The sequence below is a fragment of the Fringilla coelebs genome (genome assembly GCF_963513975.1).
Source record: "Fringilla coelebs genome assembly, chromosome: 1".
Classification (NCBI taxonomy): domain Eukaryota; kingdom Metazoa; phylum Chordata; class Aves; order Passeriformes; family Fringillidae; genus Fringilla; species Fringilla coelebs.
The window spans coordinates 92088352-92106603 of NC_140028.1; the positions used below are offsets into that span (position 1 = coordinate 92088352).

General features: G+C 39.2%; 2 protein-coding genes across 2 annotated transcripts in view; both read left to right on the top strand.

The window, feature by feature from the left end:
* The window catches only part of E2F3 (E2F transcription factor 3), a gene marked incomplete at both ends in the record, with an annotated part of 39571 nt that extends 34112 nt beyond the window's left edge, over nt 1-5459 (top strand). The window contains 3 exons of the mRNA XM_084226789.1: nt 1933-2042; nt 4341-4479; nt 5194-5459. Coding sequence (XP_084082915.1) covers nt 1933-2042; nt 4341-4479; nt 5194-5459 — 515 coding nt within the window. The remainder of the gene's footprint in view (nt 1-1932; nt 2043-4340; nt 4480-5193) is intronic.
* A 6948-nt stretch (nt 5460-12407) lies between these two features.
* CDKAL1 (CDKAL1 threonylcarbamoyladenosine tRNA methylthiotransferase) overlaps nt 12408-18252 on the top strand; it is a 378616-nt gene continuing 372771 nt past the window's right edge. The window contains exons 1-3 of the mRNA XM_084207700.1: nt 12408-12458; nt 14153-14190; nt 15813-15979. Of these exons, the coding sequence (XP_084063826.1) occupies nt 15813-15979 (167 nt within the window). The 5' untranslated portion in view covers nt 12408-12458; nt 14153-14190. The remainder of the gene's footprint in view (nt 12459-14152; nt 14191-15812; nt 15980-18252) is intronic.

The following is an 18252-nucleotide window of genomic DNA, read 5'->3' on the forward strand; positions in this document are numbered from 1 at the left end:
GTAATGCTCTTTGTAGTTAACCAGTTGTCCTTTTCCTTGGATTTCTCACCTGTTAGCAACACAAGAAAGCATTTTATCAAATGCTGATATGAAAACTTATTACTATATATAATAAGTAGTGTTCAAATAGCATCTAATAAAGTGGATTTATTCTCTGTTCTGAAGGACAGGAAGTAACTATGGGAGTACCAGTAAAAAGTACTTGAACTATGTGAATGTTGGCTTTTGACTGGATTTCATAGACATTTTGATGTAACCAAAAATCACCAAGTGCAATGGGGAGTAGGATCAGTACTGCCTCTAGCTAAGAGTATAATCCATGAAGAGACAGAAGACAAAACTCAACATGACAGTTGTGAATTTTTGTAGCACTGAATCCTGTGGGGATGAACTCTGCCTTTGCAAACCTTACTTAACAAGTGGTAAAAGCCTTGATAAAAGCCATTGGGGTGAAAGATGATGACCTGTCACTTTGCCTCTTGACTTGTGTGATCCAAGATAGACTGCCCAAGCTTCAATACATACTGCATCTGTCTTGCTGTACTGCTCAGTAACAGCCCAAAAAGTATATATAATAAGTCAGGCTTGTTATTTCTCTGACATAAACGTTATTCCAGGTAACAGATGACAAAACTAAAGAGCTAGAGCTGTATGCATGTGATCATGGCCATTTCACAGTTCTTTTCACAGCCAAAAGCACTTTAACATCTCAGTTACATGGATCAGTATGTGAGGCTTCCCCATGTAGTAACCCCCAAAAAACTGTCATTTTGACAAATACTTGTTGAACAGCAAAATATCTATATTTATCCTGTGCTTATGCAGAAATTGACATTCTGCACTCTAGAGGTTTAAAGTAGCTGCTTAAACAGGCTTTAAAAATAATTTTATGTATTATAAATTAATGTATAAATATATGAATGTTGCCTAAATATTTATTTATTGGTATATTTATATAAATATTTATATAATGTATAATAATATGTATTATATAATATTTTTGTATGTATAATAGATACAATATAAAATAGTATATATAATAATATATATGTTATATATTTATGTAATATTATATGATATAATAGTGATATAATTTTATATAGGTTCTATGTATTATATATTTATGTTTGCAAAGCCCCTCAAATGTAAACTGAAATTAGGATTTTTGTCATGCTGAAGAAGAGAAGACTCTAGGGAGACCCTATGGCACCTTGCAGTACCTAAAAGGGGCCTGTGGGAGAGCTGGAGTTTTTAATAAGGACATGTTGTGAAATGGCTTTAAACTGAAGGAAGGTGGGTTTGGATGAAATATTAGAGAGAAATTCTTTACTGTGAGGGGGGTGGGGCATTGGCACAGGTTGCCCAGAGTAGCTGTGGATGCCCCAGCCCTGGAATTGCTCCAGGCCAGGTTGGATGGGGGTCTGGGCAACCTGGACTAGTGAAAGGTGTCTCTGCCCATGTCAGAGTAGTTGGAACTAAATGGTCTTTTAAGATCCTTTCCAGCCCAAACCATTCTATGATTCAATGATGCTCTGTATGCACTTCTATAGCATGCATCTGCAAATTCCTGTACACTTCTTCAGTGATTTTCAGCTCTCTGCATTTTGATAGCAAGTGCATAAAAATTGTTTCGTGGAGCCTGTGAGTAATTTCAGGTTGTTGAACCTTGGCTTCTGTAGTTTCCCCTGTACAGAGGAGGGGAGGAGCACTCAGCACAGAGAATCCCTTTTGTTCACTGAGTGGTGGCCCCCGGTGTGACATCAGAGGGAAGTTCTCACAGGGCTTCACAGTGGCAATCACAGAAAACCTTGGGCTAAGTGCTATGTTGAAATTGGAGAAAATGGAAAAACAATTGAAAGACTTCTGCCTTTTCTAACAGTCTGAGTGTATTGTAACCTAGGTTGGAAAATTCCTTAACACTGATCACATTAGCTTATGTGACATATCAAGATATTCGAAAAATTAGTGGCCTTAAAGACCAAACTGTTATAGTTGTGAAAGCTCCTCCAGAAACAAGACTTGAAGTGCCTGACCCAGTGGAGGTAAGGAGAATGATATATATGATATTTCCTGCCAGGTTATATATAATTTTTCTACAGATGCAGCATCTCCTGAGTCTTACTGTGATATGTGCCCAGGTAAACAGTCCTATATTCTTACAAATTTTAGTGATGTTTCTGTAGAAAAGGAAACTTTAAACATCAATTCACACAGCACAATCATTTTGTTCCTTTTCACTCACTTTCAGATTTCTTCAGAGTCATCCACACTATTTACAGATATTTTCTTTTGCTATGCTTTATGTAAAGAGGAACTCTTTCTTGACAATTGAAATTTCCTTGGTTTGTAACAATGTAAAGTCTTTCACAAGAAATTCAGCTTTCTTATTTTAGTTAAAAAGTTAATGGATAACTCAATGCCTTAAGCATCTTGACAACACATATAACTGATATCCTAATTTATTGAAACATATTTTCATGTAGGAATTTATTTTCTGAAACATTACAGGTATTGTAGAAATTTGTGTTTTACTCCTAGAATGCATTCTTGCCCTTCCTTCTTTCCTCATCATCTTCTTTGCTTCATTGGCACTCACTTTAATTCTCATTTGGGAAGACAGACCCAAGTATGTTGGGCAAATGGGAATAATTGGCAGAAATGGCTAGGTTAGAGATTCAAAGAATGTACCTCATTTCTTCACTCAAGGAGCAGCTGGAGATGGGGCTAACCCCACAAACACTGCTGATGTTTTGTTCATAGCTGTGCATTAATCTTTCATCCCTACACCAGGCCAAGTGAGCTCAGCTGCACCTGCTGCCCTGTGGCAGGATCAGACTCTGGATTCCCTGTCACTTCTTTTTCCTAAGATTATTCTGCACTTGCTTAGACCCATTTTGGTTCCCATCCTTCTTATTTTCTTTTCTTTGCCTTTGTCCTTACTTTCCCCTTTGAACCTTGTTGCAGGTTCTGGCAGGAAGAATAAATCATTTTGCTGCCATGAGAAAAGGGTATCTTTTATCAGTATTCATAAATATATACTGTTATTGTTGTTTGCTTTCCTGTTTCTTTCCCCTGGGCATTATGCTTTGATTTTTAATTCAGTGAAATCATGCAGGCAGAGAGAGAGATGCACATGATCATTAAAATTAGTGCTTAGACCTCCCTTATCCTCTATACCCACCTTATTTCATTTTCAGCTTCAGGCAGTAAGGTCCTATTTCTTTCTGTCACATGCTATTACATTTCAGTGTTCTTTATTTTTGCATACCTCACTCACTCAATAGAACCTTCCTTCTTCAACTCCTGATCTTTACATCTCCTTTTTTTTCCAGTTATCTGTAGCATTGCCCTAAGTACTGTTTTCTCTTCCCTGGCAAACCCCATTCAGTTGCTGTTCTCTGAATTTGGAAATGCTGTCTATTATGTTACATAACTGTCAGAACCCAAATAATAAGAGGAACATTTTGTCAAAGGGCACAAAGGAAATATTTTAAGAAGTCTGCAAAGAGGTACCTAATGCCTATATTTATGCTTTTTAGAAAACTATTGATGCAATACAGCAGCAGCAGCTTTATTTATAACCGGAGTAATTCATGATTTTCCATCATAATACAAAAAGTGGCTTTGCAGGTTTGCTGTGCCTGGGTCATGTTGGTTTATTGCATCAGTGAAAGTTAAGAAAAATGTAACTTCTTGCAACAAATTAGAAGTTCCTATTCAGAACCACCATCAAAATCACCGCCTTGAGGGGAAAGAAGAACTTAAATAAGTAGTTTGGGTGAAGAAAATGGCATCTGGTTTGGAGATTTTTTGTTATTTGGAGATGTTGCCTGATGAATAGCTGAACTTACATACAGGTGTCTGAGTTCTGTTGAGTAGGTGCTGAAGGCTCTTTGGAAAGTGAGAAAGATGTTTTGGCATCTTTTTAAAGCAAAAACATTTACACAAATACATCCAATATTATTGTTATGAATAATAATAAAACCTGTGACTTGCATCCCACAGTTCCATTCCATCAGAATGTTCCGGGCTGTTATGGTTATAAGAAAATGTTTGGAGTTTAATCCTTTATGCCTCCCTTCTTATGGTATGACACGCAAAAATGATTGGATTTGGAGATTTGTGCACTACAGTGGAAAAAGTTTTTATGTTCTAGTCTGCAAGATACATCAGCCAAACCTTTCACATCTTGGAATAAAAAAAGCTTGGTGTTCTTTTCAGGTTCTTTTGATTAGTAAAACTGTACTCAAAGACTCACAACCCAGTAAGAATTTACTCAGTATCATCAATATTCTGTTGAGTTCATTGCTGTAACACCATTCTGATGTTTGTTTTTTTAGCAGAGTGCATTGATACACTTATCTAGTACTCAAGGACCTATTGAAGTTTATCTGTGCCCAGAGGAAAATGATGCCCTCAGTCCAATGAAAACCTATAGTCAGGACCACAATGGAAATATTTCCAAAACCATTTCCAAAGGTAAAATTATTTCTTTGCAATACTAATGGCCTTTCTTCAAGTTCATGTTAAAGGTTTCAGTTTGAACTTTGGATTTCCAGCTCTTTTTCTTTGGCTTTATTTTTCTAAGGAGTGGAAAGCTAAGGTATCGATTTTTCACTATGTATTTCTGGTTGATATAGTCAGAAATAAGTTTTCATTTGCATCATTTGTTTAAAGTATGTTTCCTATTTGCATGTCATATGTAACCAAAGTGTACGTGATACTGAAGAAAGAGACTGTTTTGTTCCTTTTAAATTTTCAAATAAGACAGAACCAGTAAAGATCCATCTCAACACAAGAGGCAGAAATCTTTGTGTATGGGTATATGTGAAGCTACATTGCTTCACTGATGACATCTGGTACCTAGAAAATTCTCAGTTTTGGCTATGAACTCCATTGAAAAATGGGTGTCTCATTAAATGTTTGATTTATTTCCCCCTATAGATGTTTAAATCTTGTAAGATAATTTTTTAATAGAAAATTCAGAGATGATAGCCACATGATCATTTTTGAGAAGCCCTTTGTAACACATCAAAAACAAGCGAGAAATTATATGGTGGCCGTTTTTTATCGTTGAAATTATGCTTTATGAAAGGCCCTTTATGCAGTGGTTACTTTGTTTGATCTGTGTCTGATATTTCTACTGATACTAAATGTGGCAACTTCTATTTTTTTCTCTCCCTCCTGTCTCAGAAGTGGCTTCTGCTAACTCAGGACAAGGTGACTGCTCAGTAAATATGGCAACAATCTCTCCATTGGCGTCTCCAGCCAACCTTCTACAGCAGACCGAGGACCAAATTCCCTCAAACTTTGAAGGACCATTTGTGAATTTGCTGCCTCCTCTGCTTCAGGAAGATTATTTGCTGAGCCTTGGGGATGAAGAAGGCATCAGTGACCTCTTTGATGCTTATGATTTAGAGAAACTTCCTTCACTGATGGATGAATTTATATACAGCTGATTGTCTTAAGTGCTGTCCGTATCTAAACCATGTTTTTAATGGAATCAAAAAACCTGCCGTCACTCAGAGTTGTCCTCTACTTACCATAAAAATAGCATTATTATATAAACTAGGCTCCTGAACAGTGCTGATATTTTGATTGAATACTCCCTGTAACACCATAAGAAACAACGGAAGGCTTTTCCAGCAGAGCCTTCTCCTTGACCCCGAGCTCCAGTGCCTTGCGAGTCAGCAGGTGCAAGCAGGTGACTGTAGATGTTTTGTCTTCACACTCCCCCAGTCTCTGCTTCCCGTGACAAGTGGGCTTACGGAGAAGGGCTTCATGAACTGCTTTAGTCCTAAGTAACAATTTTGTAATAGTATTTCAGGTCGTGCCTTCTGCAGAGAATGCATGTCTTTTGAGTGTCACAACATGGATTGTACATGCAGTGAACGTAAAATATGAAGTAACGCAAAAGAGTGGAATGGGATTCTTGAGCTACTTGTGGGAATGTTTAAATTGCTGTCATAATGCTCATTTTGAGCTATGTATATGTCTCATTATGAGGTCAAATACTTATGTCCTTAAAAGCTTTTAATGAAAAGAAAATACACTGTAAATGTAGTGTATATTGCAGATGTTGAAAAGTATAAAGTTCTGCCACTTCTCGTAGTAATCGCAGATTTTTAAAAATGCTTGTGTGTGTGTGTGTGCGCGTGCGTGTGTTTGAAAGTAGTTTTTGTTGGTTGTTTTTTTTAAACTAGAACGAAGATGCACAGTTCAATTTTACTGCCCCCAGTGTGCATTAGAACTGGTACAAGAATTTTTGTGGTACTAAGTGGGGCTTCATGTTAAGTGCCTACTAGAGATGCACTGTGGGTTTTTCCCTCTATGGAAAACACTTATGCCAAGCTTTGTTTGTTCAATATATCATATTTATCTCAGTGGGTTAGCTTCCTCTGCTTACAGCTTTTTATAATTCTCTTCGCCAGCAAAATGGAACTAATTTTTTTCCAAAGTACATAACTGTAAGTACCACATCAACTGAATTGCATTTATTTTTTGAAGATCTTTGCTAGTATAGTATAGTACCAATATTTATTTTTTGAACGTCAGAGGAATTCTAAGAAGTCTTAAATAATTTTTTTTTTTCCTTGAGTGTAAAATATTTTGCCATGTTCTGGGCTAAATTAATGTAATGTCGATTAGATGATGCCCATATAATCTTTTTGTTTGCATTACTGTTGCTTATCTGACATACTCAGAAAATTAGTACTATTTGTACTGTAGTAGAATATTATGTATGCAGGTTTTCTGGTACCATTGAGTTGCTGCTATGAAAGCTCACACACGAAAAGGCAAGAAGTCACAGTACTAATAAGGAAACTGTATGACTGTGTGGGTTTTGGAATATAACAAATGTATAAAGGGCAACACATAAAGAACTGTTAAACAGTGTTAAGTGTGTGTTTATATGTACAAATGTTTGCATAGATCATTCAGCAGTTGTATTTAATTTGATATATGTTCTCAACTCACACTTTAGTTATCTAGCAGTTTTGTACAATAGAATTAATTTGTAAACACTGCCAGAATATTTTCTAGCTGGTTTGTAATTTTTTAAGAGTTTTTTTAGATGTGGATCTGTAAATAAAATTGTAGTATTTAAAGTTTTTGTCTTGTGGAAGAGGAAAGTAAAAGGTGTGTGAGCATGAAGATTTGCGAGACAAAGGGGCACTTTCGCGAGGGAAGAGAAAATGAAGACTAACGCAGGCCATCTTTTTTTTGTACAAATTAAACACTTGTCCCAATGTGTGTGGGCAAAATACTAATCTAATTTAGCTTTGCATTGTATGCTAGTTTAAAAAAAAAAACAAAACAAACCTCTGTAAAATACTGTAAAAAAAAAAAGGAAAAAACCAACAAAAAAAGCTTTTATGGTGAGTTTTGTAAATAGATTTACTAAAGGGTGACATGTTCTCTAGCTGTGATCTTACCACTTCAAATGGATGTAATTTGAATAAATTTTGTATGGTAATGAATCAATAAAAATGAATTTTTTTAAAGACTTTAGATTTGTATACAGCTATTTGAATTTTTCTTACTCTTGGTGCCTGTCATACTATTTCTTGAAACCTGTTACTGTTTTCGTTATTGGTGCAAACACTCATTTGACAGATAGTTTCAATCCCTTTTTTTTTTTTAATGATGTTAACAAGCTCAGTGGTTTTTTTTTAAGTCAGACTGAAACAAGAATAAAGGACATGTCTTAAGAGACACAGCAGGTGATCCAGAGGTTGGGATTATAAAAATTTATTTTTATTTATTACCTCTCCTCTCATATGAATTATGAACAGAATGGTGTTAGAAATGGAAATGGTGTTATTGTAGGATTAAATCACATGAAAGGAGTTGTTAAGGATCTGCTTAACCTGCCTACTGATAATTCTCCAGAATTTTACTAATAGTAGCTTTGAAAAGAAGTGTTTTCTTGAGTCACTTCCAACAGTCCCTTGCACCAGACCTGTATTTACGGACTTGTACTTCTCTTCTAGTATTGGTGCTGCACCTTTTAGATACACAGCCCTCCACCAACTGCAAAAAAAGGGGAAAAATAAAGGATAATAAGATCACAGTAATGTGGCTGATTGCTTAAATGTTGCACCTCTGAGCAAGTCATTTGTGTCTTGTCAACTTCCTGCACACTAGGAGAAGGCTACTACTTTCTCTGTGCACCTGCACATATTCTCAAGGATCTGCACACAGCAGTGCTGCAAGGAAGATTACAGAGGTCCTCTCTATAGTTTTAAAATAATAAAGGAGGACCAGAAGTCTGTGTTCTCTGATCTCCTTTTGAAGCAGAGGTGGCAATAAATATCTGCTGTACCTCCCTGGCCTGTTCTCAGTTCCTCTGTTCTCCAGTTGCCATAAGCACTTTTTTATTTGCCCCTAGAATCTGCTACTGATTACTAGTTTTCATGTCACTTTCCCCTCTCCTTCCTTCTGCTTTCTGTATCTGCTTTGCAAACTTGGGATGGGCTGAGGTGCAGGATAAAAAAATCAGCCAGTTAAAATACTTATTCCTGCTCCTCCAGGCTAGCATGGTGTACCTCAACATTATTCAGTGTACAAGTATTAGTTCCAGGGAGATTTTATTGGGGCCTGTATGTGCTGCATTCCTTGGCTGCCAGCAGATGGAAAAGGTTTTGGAAAAATCTGTCAACATTGCCTGAGTGATAGGCAACTATTTATTCCTTTACACACAGGAAAGGAGTTTAAAAAAAAAACAAAAACAAAACAACAAAAAAAAGGGATGTTTATGCTCATGTACAGTAAGAACTCATCCACCTACAAATGTCAATGTCAAGAAACACTTGCTATATTCCTTTTGACTTATACCTGAAAGAATAAATTGCACCTTGGTCTTGATGCAGACGTGAACATTTCTGTTGTAGAAAGAATGCAAGGTATGTGAGGCACCTTCTGTAGCATGAAAGAGCTATATGTTTAAAAGCACCAAATTTAGTATATGTCCTTTTGTTCCCCCCGTTTACTTATGCACAATGCCATTAGTGTTTCTGCAGCCAACAGTTCTCAACACTGAGTGAACCCTGAGTCTGAATAGCAAAGTCAGTGGAGTGATATTAACCAAAGCATAAACAAGCAGAATTGGTCTCCCCATTCTGCTTTTCATGCTGAAGTAAGATCTGCCTGGATATTACTTTACAGCTAAGCAAGGATCAGAAGAATGCTTGCTTGGCCTTTATTAAGTCTGGGAGTTTCTTTACCCACTATCTTCTTTCTAAAACTTGACAGGAAGAAAGTGTCATTATATAACAGCAAAAAATGGACTATTACCGGTTCTGAGTGGTGCTGAATGTTGCTCACAAATGACCAACTAGATTCTCCTAAATTTCAAGAGCAGAGGAAAAAAAGATCTAATTTCTTGTGTCTCTTTTAGGGCGCTGCATTTTTTTCTGAATACCTTCCCACCCATTTCTACCCAGAATTGATGTTAGCTATCAGAGAATTAGGTTGTCCTATAAAAATTGAGCCCTCACCTCCCTGGCCATTTTCCTTCCCTAAGGATGTTTGTTGAGACGTTCTAAACCCACTAAGGACGTATCTTCTACTAACCACGACCTGAGGCTGAGATTTGGATTTAATTTCCCCAGCAGTTTTTGTATTTTTCCAACCACTTCCTCCTGGCAAAACCTATGACTTCAGCAGGCAACCCAGCCCAAGGCTGGTGTCTTTGAGTCTACCAGCCCTGAAGAGTGGGAAGTAAGGTCTGCAGGCAACTTGGAAAGGATGAATCTGAAGCTCTTCTTTGGACACTCGAGGAACTGGAGCATGTATGCTCCAGTATCTCCAGCCCAGAGAAGGCCAGCCCCAGCAGTTGTACTCCCAGCCACTGGCACATAAAAAGCAGTTTTCCCAGGCAGATAGGGATAAACTTTCTTCCTGAAGTCAGGAGGTAGTGGGGAATTATCTGCTCCCTTCTCTCCCTGCTGTGCTACCTGCTACGAATGTGCTTCAAAGCAATTTAGATTTGTGAGCTTCCATGGCACTGGGAAAGTTGCCTTCCAGTTTGTGGCTACATCCTGGGGCTCACCAGGACTGTGCTGGCACAAGTGCCGCTTGCTACTATGAATTCTTGGCAGCAGGACAAGGTGAAGGCTCTGCCTGCTCGTGCTGGAGCTGATCAGTGTGGCCTATTTATGTCACTGGGTATGGGACTCATGGGTTATTCCTGCCTGGGAGCTGCTCTTGGAGATCACTGCCTCCCCTTAATGAGTAGTGTGAAAAACACCAAGCACTTGTTTTTAAAAATTTAGAAGTTTAATTATAATGAAATGGTTATGAAAATAGTAATACAATTAGAGTAGTAATAAGTTGGACAATCTGGATAAGGACAATATGAGACAATAGAAACAAAGAGTTATGGAAATCCAGGTACCTTTTTCTGGGCAGCACAAGCCCGAAAGAGGACGCATGTTAACACAGGATTAACCCTTAAAAACAACAGCCTGTTGCATATTCATACACCTCATACACAATGCATAAATTCCATTCAAACACAGGATTCTGTCTGGTCATCATCATCTTCTCCCTCTTAATCCTAAGGGCACCTTCGAGGTGGGAAGAAGTTCGTTTCCTCTGATAAGGGAGCAATAAATTCTCTTTCTCTGAACGATTTAGGTGTCCTGTGGCTGCTACCTTGCTTCAAGTCCTTTCTTTTAAAAAGTGTCTTACATAGCATAGTTTCTATTTTAACATTTTGTTATAACCTGAAACTATATTTAGCACACTACTTAAGAGAATTAATACAGCATTACTTTCTAACACAACACAACACATATAATAATAATTTCAATATTTGTGAAAAGCCAACCATAAAATAGGCATTTTTCACAGTAGGGTTTGTCAGTGCTGGCCCTCTGGAGATTTTTGGTTATGTCTTACAGGCTGTGTTTTGCTCTTTTGGTCAGCTGTAAGCCAGCACTGGTGTGCGCCCAGTTGGTTTTTTAACCAGAGCAGGAACACTTGGCTGGTGGGGACAGCTGTGAGGGAGGGCAGTGCAGTGCTCCCAGAAGAGAGAAGATGAATTCAAGGACTGCATGTGAAATACTTTGAACTGGGAAACTGAAAAGAAAACAGCAAAAGAATCGCTACCCTTATGAGGCAGCAGTTAAAATCCTGCCTGGGGATACAGACACCATTGCTACTGACCTGGGAGGGACTTCCTACTCCACAGGAGGAGGTCTGAAATAGATCAGCATGGCTGCCCATTGTAAAATATTTCCCTCCATTCTCTCCTGGCTAAAAATGCCACAAAAGTAAAAAATACACATCAAACAGTGTCTCACTGAGAGCATCTTTGGAAAGTACTTGTGTGCCTAAGCAAAGACCAAATAGAAAGGCAAATATATCTTCAACTGTAACAATGGCTCTAACATGAGACCAGGGTGATATTAATAGTGCTCAGTCCTGCTCAGAATTATTTGTTTTTAAAGATTGATTTAAGTGAAGTGCTTATTTCTTTCTGTCCCAGTTCTCTTCTTTAAATCTCACCTGTTCCTTTGTCCGCATTTTCTCTTTTTTCCTTTCTTCTCTTCCTGCGAGCATTGTCAGATAAGCATTATGTAAAGTAAGCATGAGTTTGTCAGAAGAAGGAGAAGGAGATGATTTTCGTAATTACAAGTTGCCACATTTTATCTGTGAGTCGACCAACAGACCTACTGTGGAATACACCCAGGGTTTTCATTCACTTTCCCTCCAGTTCCAGGGAGGCTATAATCTGCTTTTTTAAGAATAAACTAATTCCAAAGGCTCCTTCTAAAGAGAGAAACCTCATGTTTGAAGCACAACTACAGGAAATGGTGACTTTTACATTCCAAAGCTGACTACCTCAAAATAGAATATACTAAAGATGCAATATAAATAATCGTTTTAGGTTAACCGTGTATATTAAAGCCAAAGCCATAATAATATGCTCACTCTCGACAGCACTTAGATCAGCAGGGACGCTTCACGCTTAATCTGCTCAGAGCTTTACCTTCAGCCATCCAACAACCACACCGGTGTTTTACTAAACATCAACCAGAAAAGTCTGGAGGAAAACAGTGCCAGAAACTTCAGCCATCTGACACTAAAGATTTTGACCAATATCGTTTATAGTATTCAGCAAAGTTGCTACTATCATTGTATGTTGAGGAAATTAACAATGAAAAGTAAAAATATGAATAAAGAAAGGGCGTTGCGACCAGAAGTGGACTGAATAGCTGAAGTGGACTGAATAGAACCCATTTGGTTCAGATACATCAGCATCGCAGGCGCTTTAACTGGATAGGTGTTGCTGGAATTGCTATTTTCCAATTAAAACGAAGGTGACTCTCCAAGGCTCCGGGAGACGCGCGCTCCGCACTGTTCTGGCCTCCGCCGGCCGCCGTCCTAACGTCACTGCGCGCGCGAGGCCTCGGGGCGGGGCGCGATGGCGGAGCCCGGGTGAGGCGCGGGTGAGTGTCGGGGTCGGGGTGGGCTCGGCCCTGGCCTCTTTCCCTCCCCTCCACTCCCCTCCTTTCCCGTCCTGTCCTTCTCTCCCCTGCCTGGCTGTGGTGGTCTGGCCGAGTTCCCCTTCTCCTGCCCGCGCGATGCTCCCGTCCCCTGTGCGGCCCGGCCCTCCAGGGCTGCGCGTTCTATTCGGGAGGAGGAGACGAAGGTCCCGGCGGGAATCTGCGGAGGGGCCGGCGGCCGGGATGCAGCTCGGGAATGGGGCACCCTCAGCGGGCTGGGGGTCGGCTAGGGGAGCCGAGCCCAGCCGGGCTCCGGGATGTGCGTGGTCCAGGCAGCGGCCGGGATGCTCCTCGCCCGTGGGCCGCTCCGTGTGTGTGTTTTTATACATCTATATATATATGTATGTTGTTCGCATATTTATGTGTAGGAGGAGAGACTGTGGAACTGAGTGTTTAGTTTGGAGAACAGAATACTGAGAGGGGATCTCATTAATGCGTGTAAACATCTCAGAGGCGGTACCACACTCTTCAGGTGCCCAGTGACAGGACGAGGAGCAGTGGCCATAAACTAAAACGCAGGAAGTTTTGCTTTAGCAGGAAGAACTTTACACTGAGGGTGGCCGAGCACTGGAACAGGCTGCCCAGGGAGTTTGTGGCGTCTCCCTCTCTCAACACGTTCAAAACCCACATTCCCTTGTAACCTCTCCAGGTGGCCCTGCCGTGGCAGGGCTGGCTGATCTCTGGAGGTCTCTTGAGACGCCAGCAATTCCATCATTCTGTGATGTGTACATGTATACAGACACGCACACATATACGTATGCTCTAAACTCGGCCTCTCTGTATTTTGAAAACTCTGTGTGAGGCCGGGGATAAAATCCCGGGGCTTTAGCAGGGACACCTGTTGGTAAATAGCGGAAAAGAGCAGTCCTGTTCCACCTGGATGGAAGTTATCCGTCGGTGTGTGTGAGGAGATTGAGCAGGGGTGACCAAACCAGACTGGCACAAGAGAAGTTTTGGTTGTGACAAGATGTTAAAACAACTCTAGTTTTTAAATTGCTCACTAATGTTTTTTTTAAGAAAAATGTAGAGTTCTGTAGGTGCAGTTGGGCTGTATGAGAAGAATTCATTAACTTCTAATTTTGTTACTGCTTCTTATTTCAGTCCATCTACCAGAATAGCTGCAGGAATTCATGTTTGTTTTTTTTTTCCTTGTGAAGATCTCATGCATGCATATGGAACTAGTGCAGATATCAAGTAATCTGTTTAAAATAACTTCCACAGTGTTTTTATTTAAAAAAAAATTGTGAATGACTTGAACTAAAATTTGCTGTTAATCTTTCTCCTTTCTTTCATTCAAAATTTTAAACTGATTGAAGACAGAATCTGGAGGAAGTCTGAGATAACTTAAATACAGCTGATTTTGACAAAAAAAAAGACTCTGTAGAAGAAGGATAAAAGAACAGTGCCACTGCTCAGGAGACAGGGAAAACGTGGGAACTCTTCCACCTTGCCATCCAGCCAGTGTGTGTACCAGATCCACATGAGGTCCAACTCATGAGCAAGGAATGTATTTCTGCAAAGGGAGGATGAGTGCTTGTTGGACAGTAACATGAATTCATGGCTTTCTGTCTGCTAGTTCTGCTTTTTCATGCCATATCTTTTTTCCTTTTCCCCTTCCTTATCCCTCCATCCTGCAGGTTTACTGTCCAAGAGGATTTATATCTTACTTAAAAAGGTAGGAATTTTAGTTTGGCTGATTCTTTCTTCCATGGGTCACTGAAATAAGCGAAGCTTTTTTGTTTTTCCAGTTTTTTCCAGCTGCTCCGCTATATTGGAGATTTTTCTGTAAGAGAGGAAAAAAATGACAAATCAAAACTTTTTATTCCCTTCCAGATACTGATTTGAATTTTACTTATTTGTACATATTCTCAGTGGTGTAAGTTAGACATAAGAGATGTCACCTTTCCCTCGTATTCTTTATTGCTAGACTTTTCACAAATGTTTATTTTTGTTCACCTTTTGCTGCATTATTGTATAGATCCTGTTTTGTTTTTTTTTTCATTTAGAAGAATGCTAATTGCCTTAGTAACTTGGGCAGATACATCCTCTTTGTGACATCATTCTGTTCCTTTTTAAGTTAAATGCAGATGTGTGATGGTTCAGCTTGCATGAAGTTTTATTTTGAAGTATATTTTGCAAGATTGACTGAAGTACACATGCTGGGAAAATGCACGGGTGTTTAACTTCTTATGTTCTTCAATAATTCATTTGCAATATCTGGAAGTGTTTTTATATGCCAATAGGAAATCTTCAGCTACTGAAGTATAAGTTTAAAGACATTAAAGCCTTGTTTTTTCGTTGTTCATTGTCAGTTAGGAAACCTGTATTTTCCCTGTAAACTGTGAAATACCCTTGTATGATTTCCTTAGTAGGCTGTTGGTTAATGTAAAACACCTGAATTTCCAATGGTACTTCAGACTTTATTCTAATTAGGAGTTACAGCACTATGTGGTGTGTAATTAATGCAGTAACTTTTTTTATAGGCTTTTCTAGTGAATGGCTTTTTTTTTTGATTCCTGAAAACTGATCTGGATTTTCACATCTGCTGGGAGAAACATATGCATATATATTTAGTTTCTTGTGGAAAATATAATTAGATATTAGCAATCTTTTAATATATTATTCTAGCCAGATTATAGTATATATTGTTGGTTAGTTAGGTATAGTTGTTTACCATTCTGTACCTGAGAACAGAAATTTTTATTTTACTGTCCCAGTGAATGAGCCAATTCAGATGAAAGGCATGTGGGATCAGGAATTCTAGGAATAGTTTGATTTGTTTTCAGAAGGACTGTGAAAACATGTTTGGTTAGTGTCCACACACAGATAAGAGAGCCAGAATGGCCTCTGAAGCAGTCACTTGGGTTCTGTGTCTTTTGTTCTTTTTCTGTGATGTGAGTGGAAGTACATCCATCATATGACATGAGCTCACTATTTTATTATGATGCTGACATGATTAAAATTACCTGTATCTTGATTGTGTCATGTCAAAGGAAGTGAAGGGGTTTTGAGTTAGGAGATGACAAGGAACAGATGATTTATAAATAAGTCCTTAAGAATCTGTACGGTTTGTGACTTTCTCCCTGCCTGTGTTTGAGGTATGGGAGGAAGAGGGCATTCAGGAAATGTCTCTGGTGGTTTTTATGTACTCAGTATCCCTCATGTGTGTGATACATTGCACATATGCTTAGAGATACATCTGACTTTTCTTTATGAGAAATGTGCAGTAGATACAAGGCCTTGGTTTTGTATTCAAATGCTTTCCTAATGCCAGTCTTCTTCCAACACTTCTTGAAGATGCCTGCTGCCTGTGAGTCAGTGCTCGAGGATATTGAAGACATCGTGTCAGCAGAAGATTTGAAGCCTCACGATCGGCAGTTTGTGAGAAGGAATGTTTTTCCCAAAGTGCGAAAACGCAACTCCCAGAAGAATGCTCAGACAGACGATGAGCCCCCAAGTGACAGGTAAAGTCTTACACTGACCCCGAGTTGGTGCTTTTCTTGTGTCTTGTATGCACTTGTCAGATTTTAAAACTAAGGTGAAGTTTGTGTTATATCTTAATGTAAAATCTGTGTACAAGATAAAAATGAGTAAAATCGTCTGTATAGAATGTAGAGAGAATAAATAATAAATCCTAAGTAAATTCCTTTTCCTAGTCAGATTTTCTGTAGAAATCAGTTATTACTGAAATGTTGATGAATGGAATAATCAGTCTGGAAAAATGGTTTCTGTTATGCTTTTATGCATAAAGGATTTCTGAAAAATTGTCCGTTTAATCTTAATTACCTAAATATAATCTGAGTTCTTCAAAATGCAGTCCTGGAGTAGCAGCCTTTTGACTTCTGAAATGAGTAATAGGAACAAAATCCTGAGAGGTGCAAAAGGGTTGGGGTTGGAAGGTCATCTTTTCCAAACCCACTGCTTGAGAACTACCACAAAAAGCCAGTTGGCAGAGCTCTGACTAGGTAGTTTTTGAGCATCTCCAGGAGATGGAGATTCTGCAGTCTCCCTGAGTAACCTGTGCCAGTTCTTGGTCATTCTTAGAGTGAAAAAGGTGTTTCCTGATGCTAAGAGGGAACCTCCCATGTTTCAGTTTGTGCCTGTTGCCTCTGGTCCTGTCACTGGGCACCACTGAAAAAAATCCTGGCTGTGCCTTCTTTGCACTCTCCCTTCAGGTATTTATATACTTTGATGAGATCATCCTGAGCCTTCTCCTAGCAGAGCACTCTGAGCTGTTTCTGTTACGAGGCACGTTCCAGTCCCTTCATGATCTTTATGGCCCTTTGTTGGACTGTCTCCAGTACGTCCCTGTCTCTCTTGTGGGTGCATCCTGTCAGGGCCCAGGGACTCGTGTAGGCTCAGTGTGCTGAACTGTGTAACTCAGTGTCCTTTCATGAAGGGTACATCAGCCTTGCTTCAGTCTTTAAACCCATTTTCTGCATCCTGGGATTTGCAAAGACTGTGCTTCTTGTGTGTACATCCTGCAAGTGACATGGTAAAATTTCTTTTGAACTTGCAGTTTTGTTTCAGTAGAAATAGTATGCAGTGAGCATGAAATGCATCTTTGTGTTTTTCCTACTTGTGATTTCCATAAAAACAAAATCAACTTTCTGCTGCAGTGGAATTGATTTGAGTATAGGTCAGCTCAGTTATTGATTTTAGTTTCTACTGCAGGTCTGAGATCTGGGGTTTTTTCTTTTTTGCTTTCTTTTTTCAAACATTAGTTTCAAGTTGATGGATGAAATTTCCCTAGATGATAAAAATGCAAATATGTATGGAAATTTAATTTCCTGTGGAGAAATAAAATTCTGGGTTTTCACTAGTGTTCGAAAGAGATTTTTATAAGCATAACAATGCATATTTATCTGCATGCATAAAAGTGCGTTGGCCCCAGTCTGCCAGGAATGTATGGAACAGCTGAGGTGGTGCTCTGTAGATACTTCACACAGGTAGTTCATGCCCCAAAGCGTTCAGGTACTATATATTCTCTATCAGGCTGTGTGTTTTAGTGTTTTGTACCCAAGAAAGCACATTGAACATGTGTTGTTTAGACAGCAGGAAGTCTAAATACCCTGTGTTTGCAGTTAATGATCATTAATGTTCCATCAACAAATTTCTATTTTTAGCTAGGGGAAGTGTCTGTTAAAAAAGAAGCATGGAGGGGGAGGGGGAGAAAAAAAAAGCTGTAGGCAGGGCGCAGTATTGTGTTCCAGGATGTGTGGTGTTCTTGTACTGGCATCTTTAGCTCATTGGCAGTTATCCCAGGAATTTCAATGAGAGCTTCTTACAGAACTTTTTGTTGGTTTTTAGAGCCTTGTATGTGCTAGCTCCACAGTGCATGTCTGCCATGCTGCTTCTGTAGCCCGGAAAGGTTGGGATGGGGGCTTTCTGCTGTTTGTGTGGCTGGTGGCCATCAAGTTAATTTATAGAGCTGGCTTATGTGGAGGAACTGCAGTCAATGCATGCTGTAATATCGAAAGGTTGCAGTTTGTTTGCTGGTGGCCTAATTTCAGTGCTGTCACTTAAAGGTTACTTGTTACATGATATGATAATTTTGGAACTTTGGGGAATTTAACTTTGGTATTTTTTTTCTGTGTTTACGTGTTTTGTTGGGGTTTTTGTTGTTGCTTTAACATAACTGCAATGTTCTGATTCTGTTGTTATCCTACAGCTCCTGCACCTTCTCCATGCTGAAACTATTTTCTATCTCTTTTCTTGCTAGTTGTGGTGGATTGAC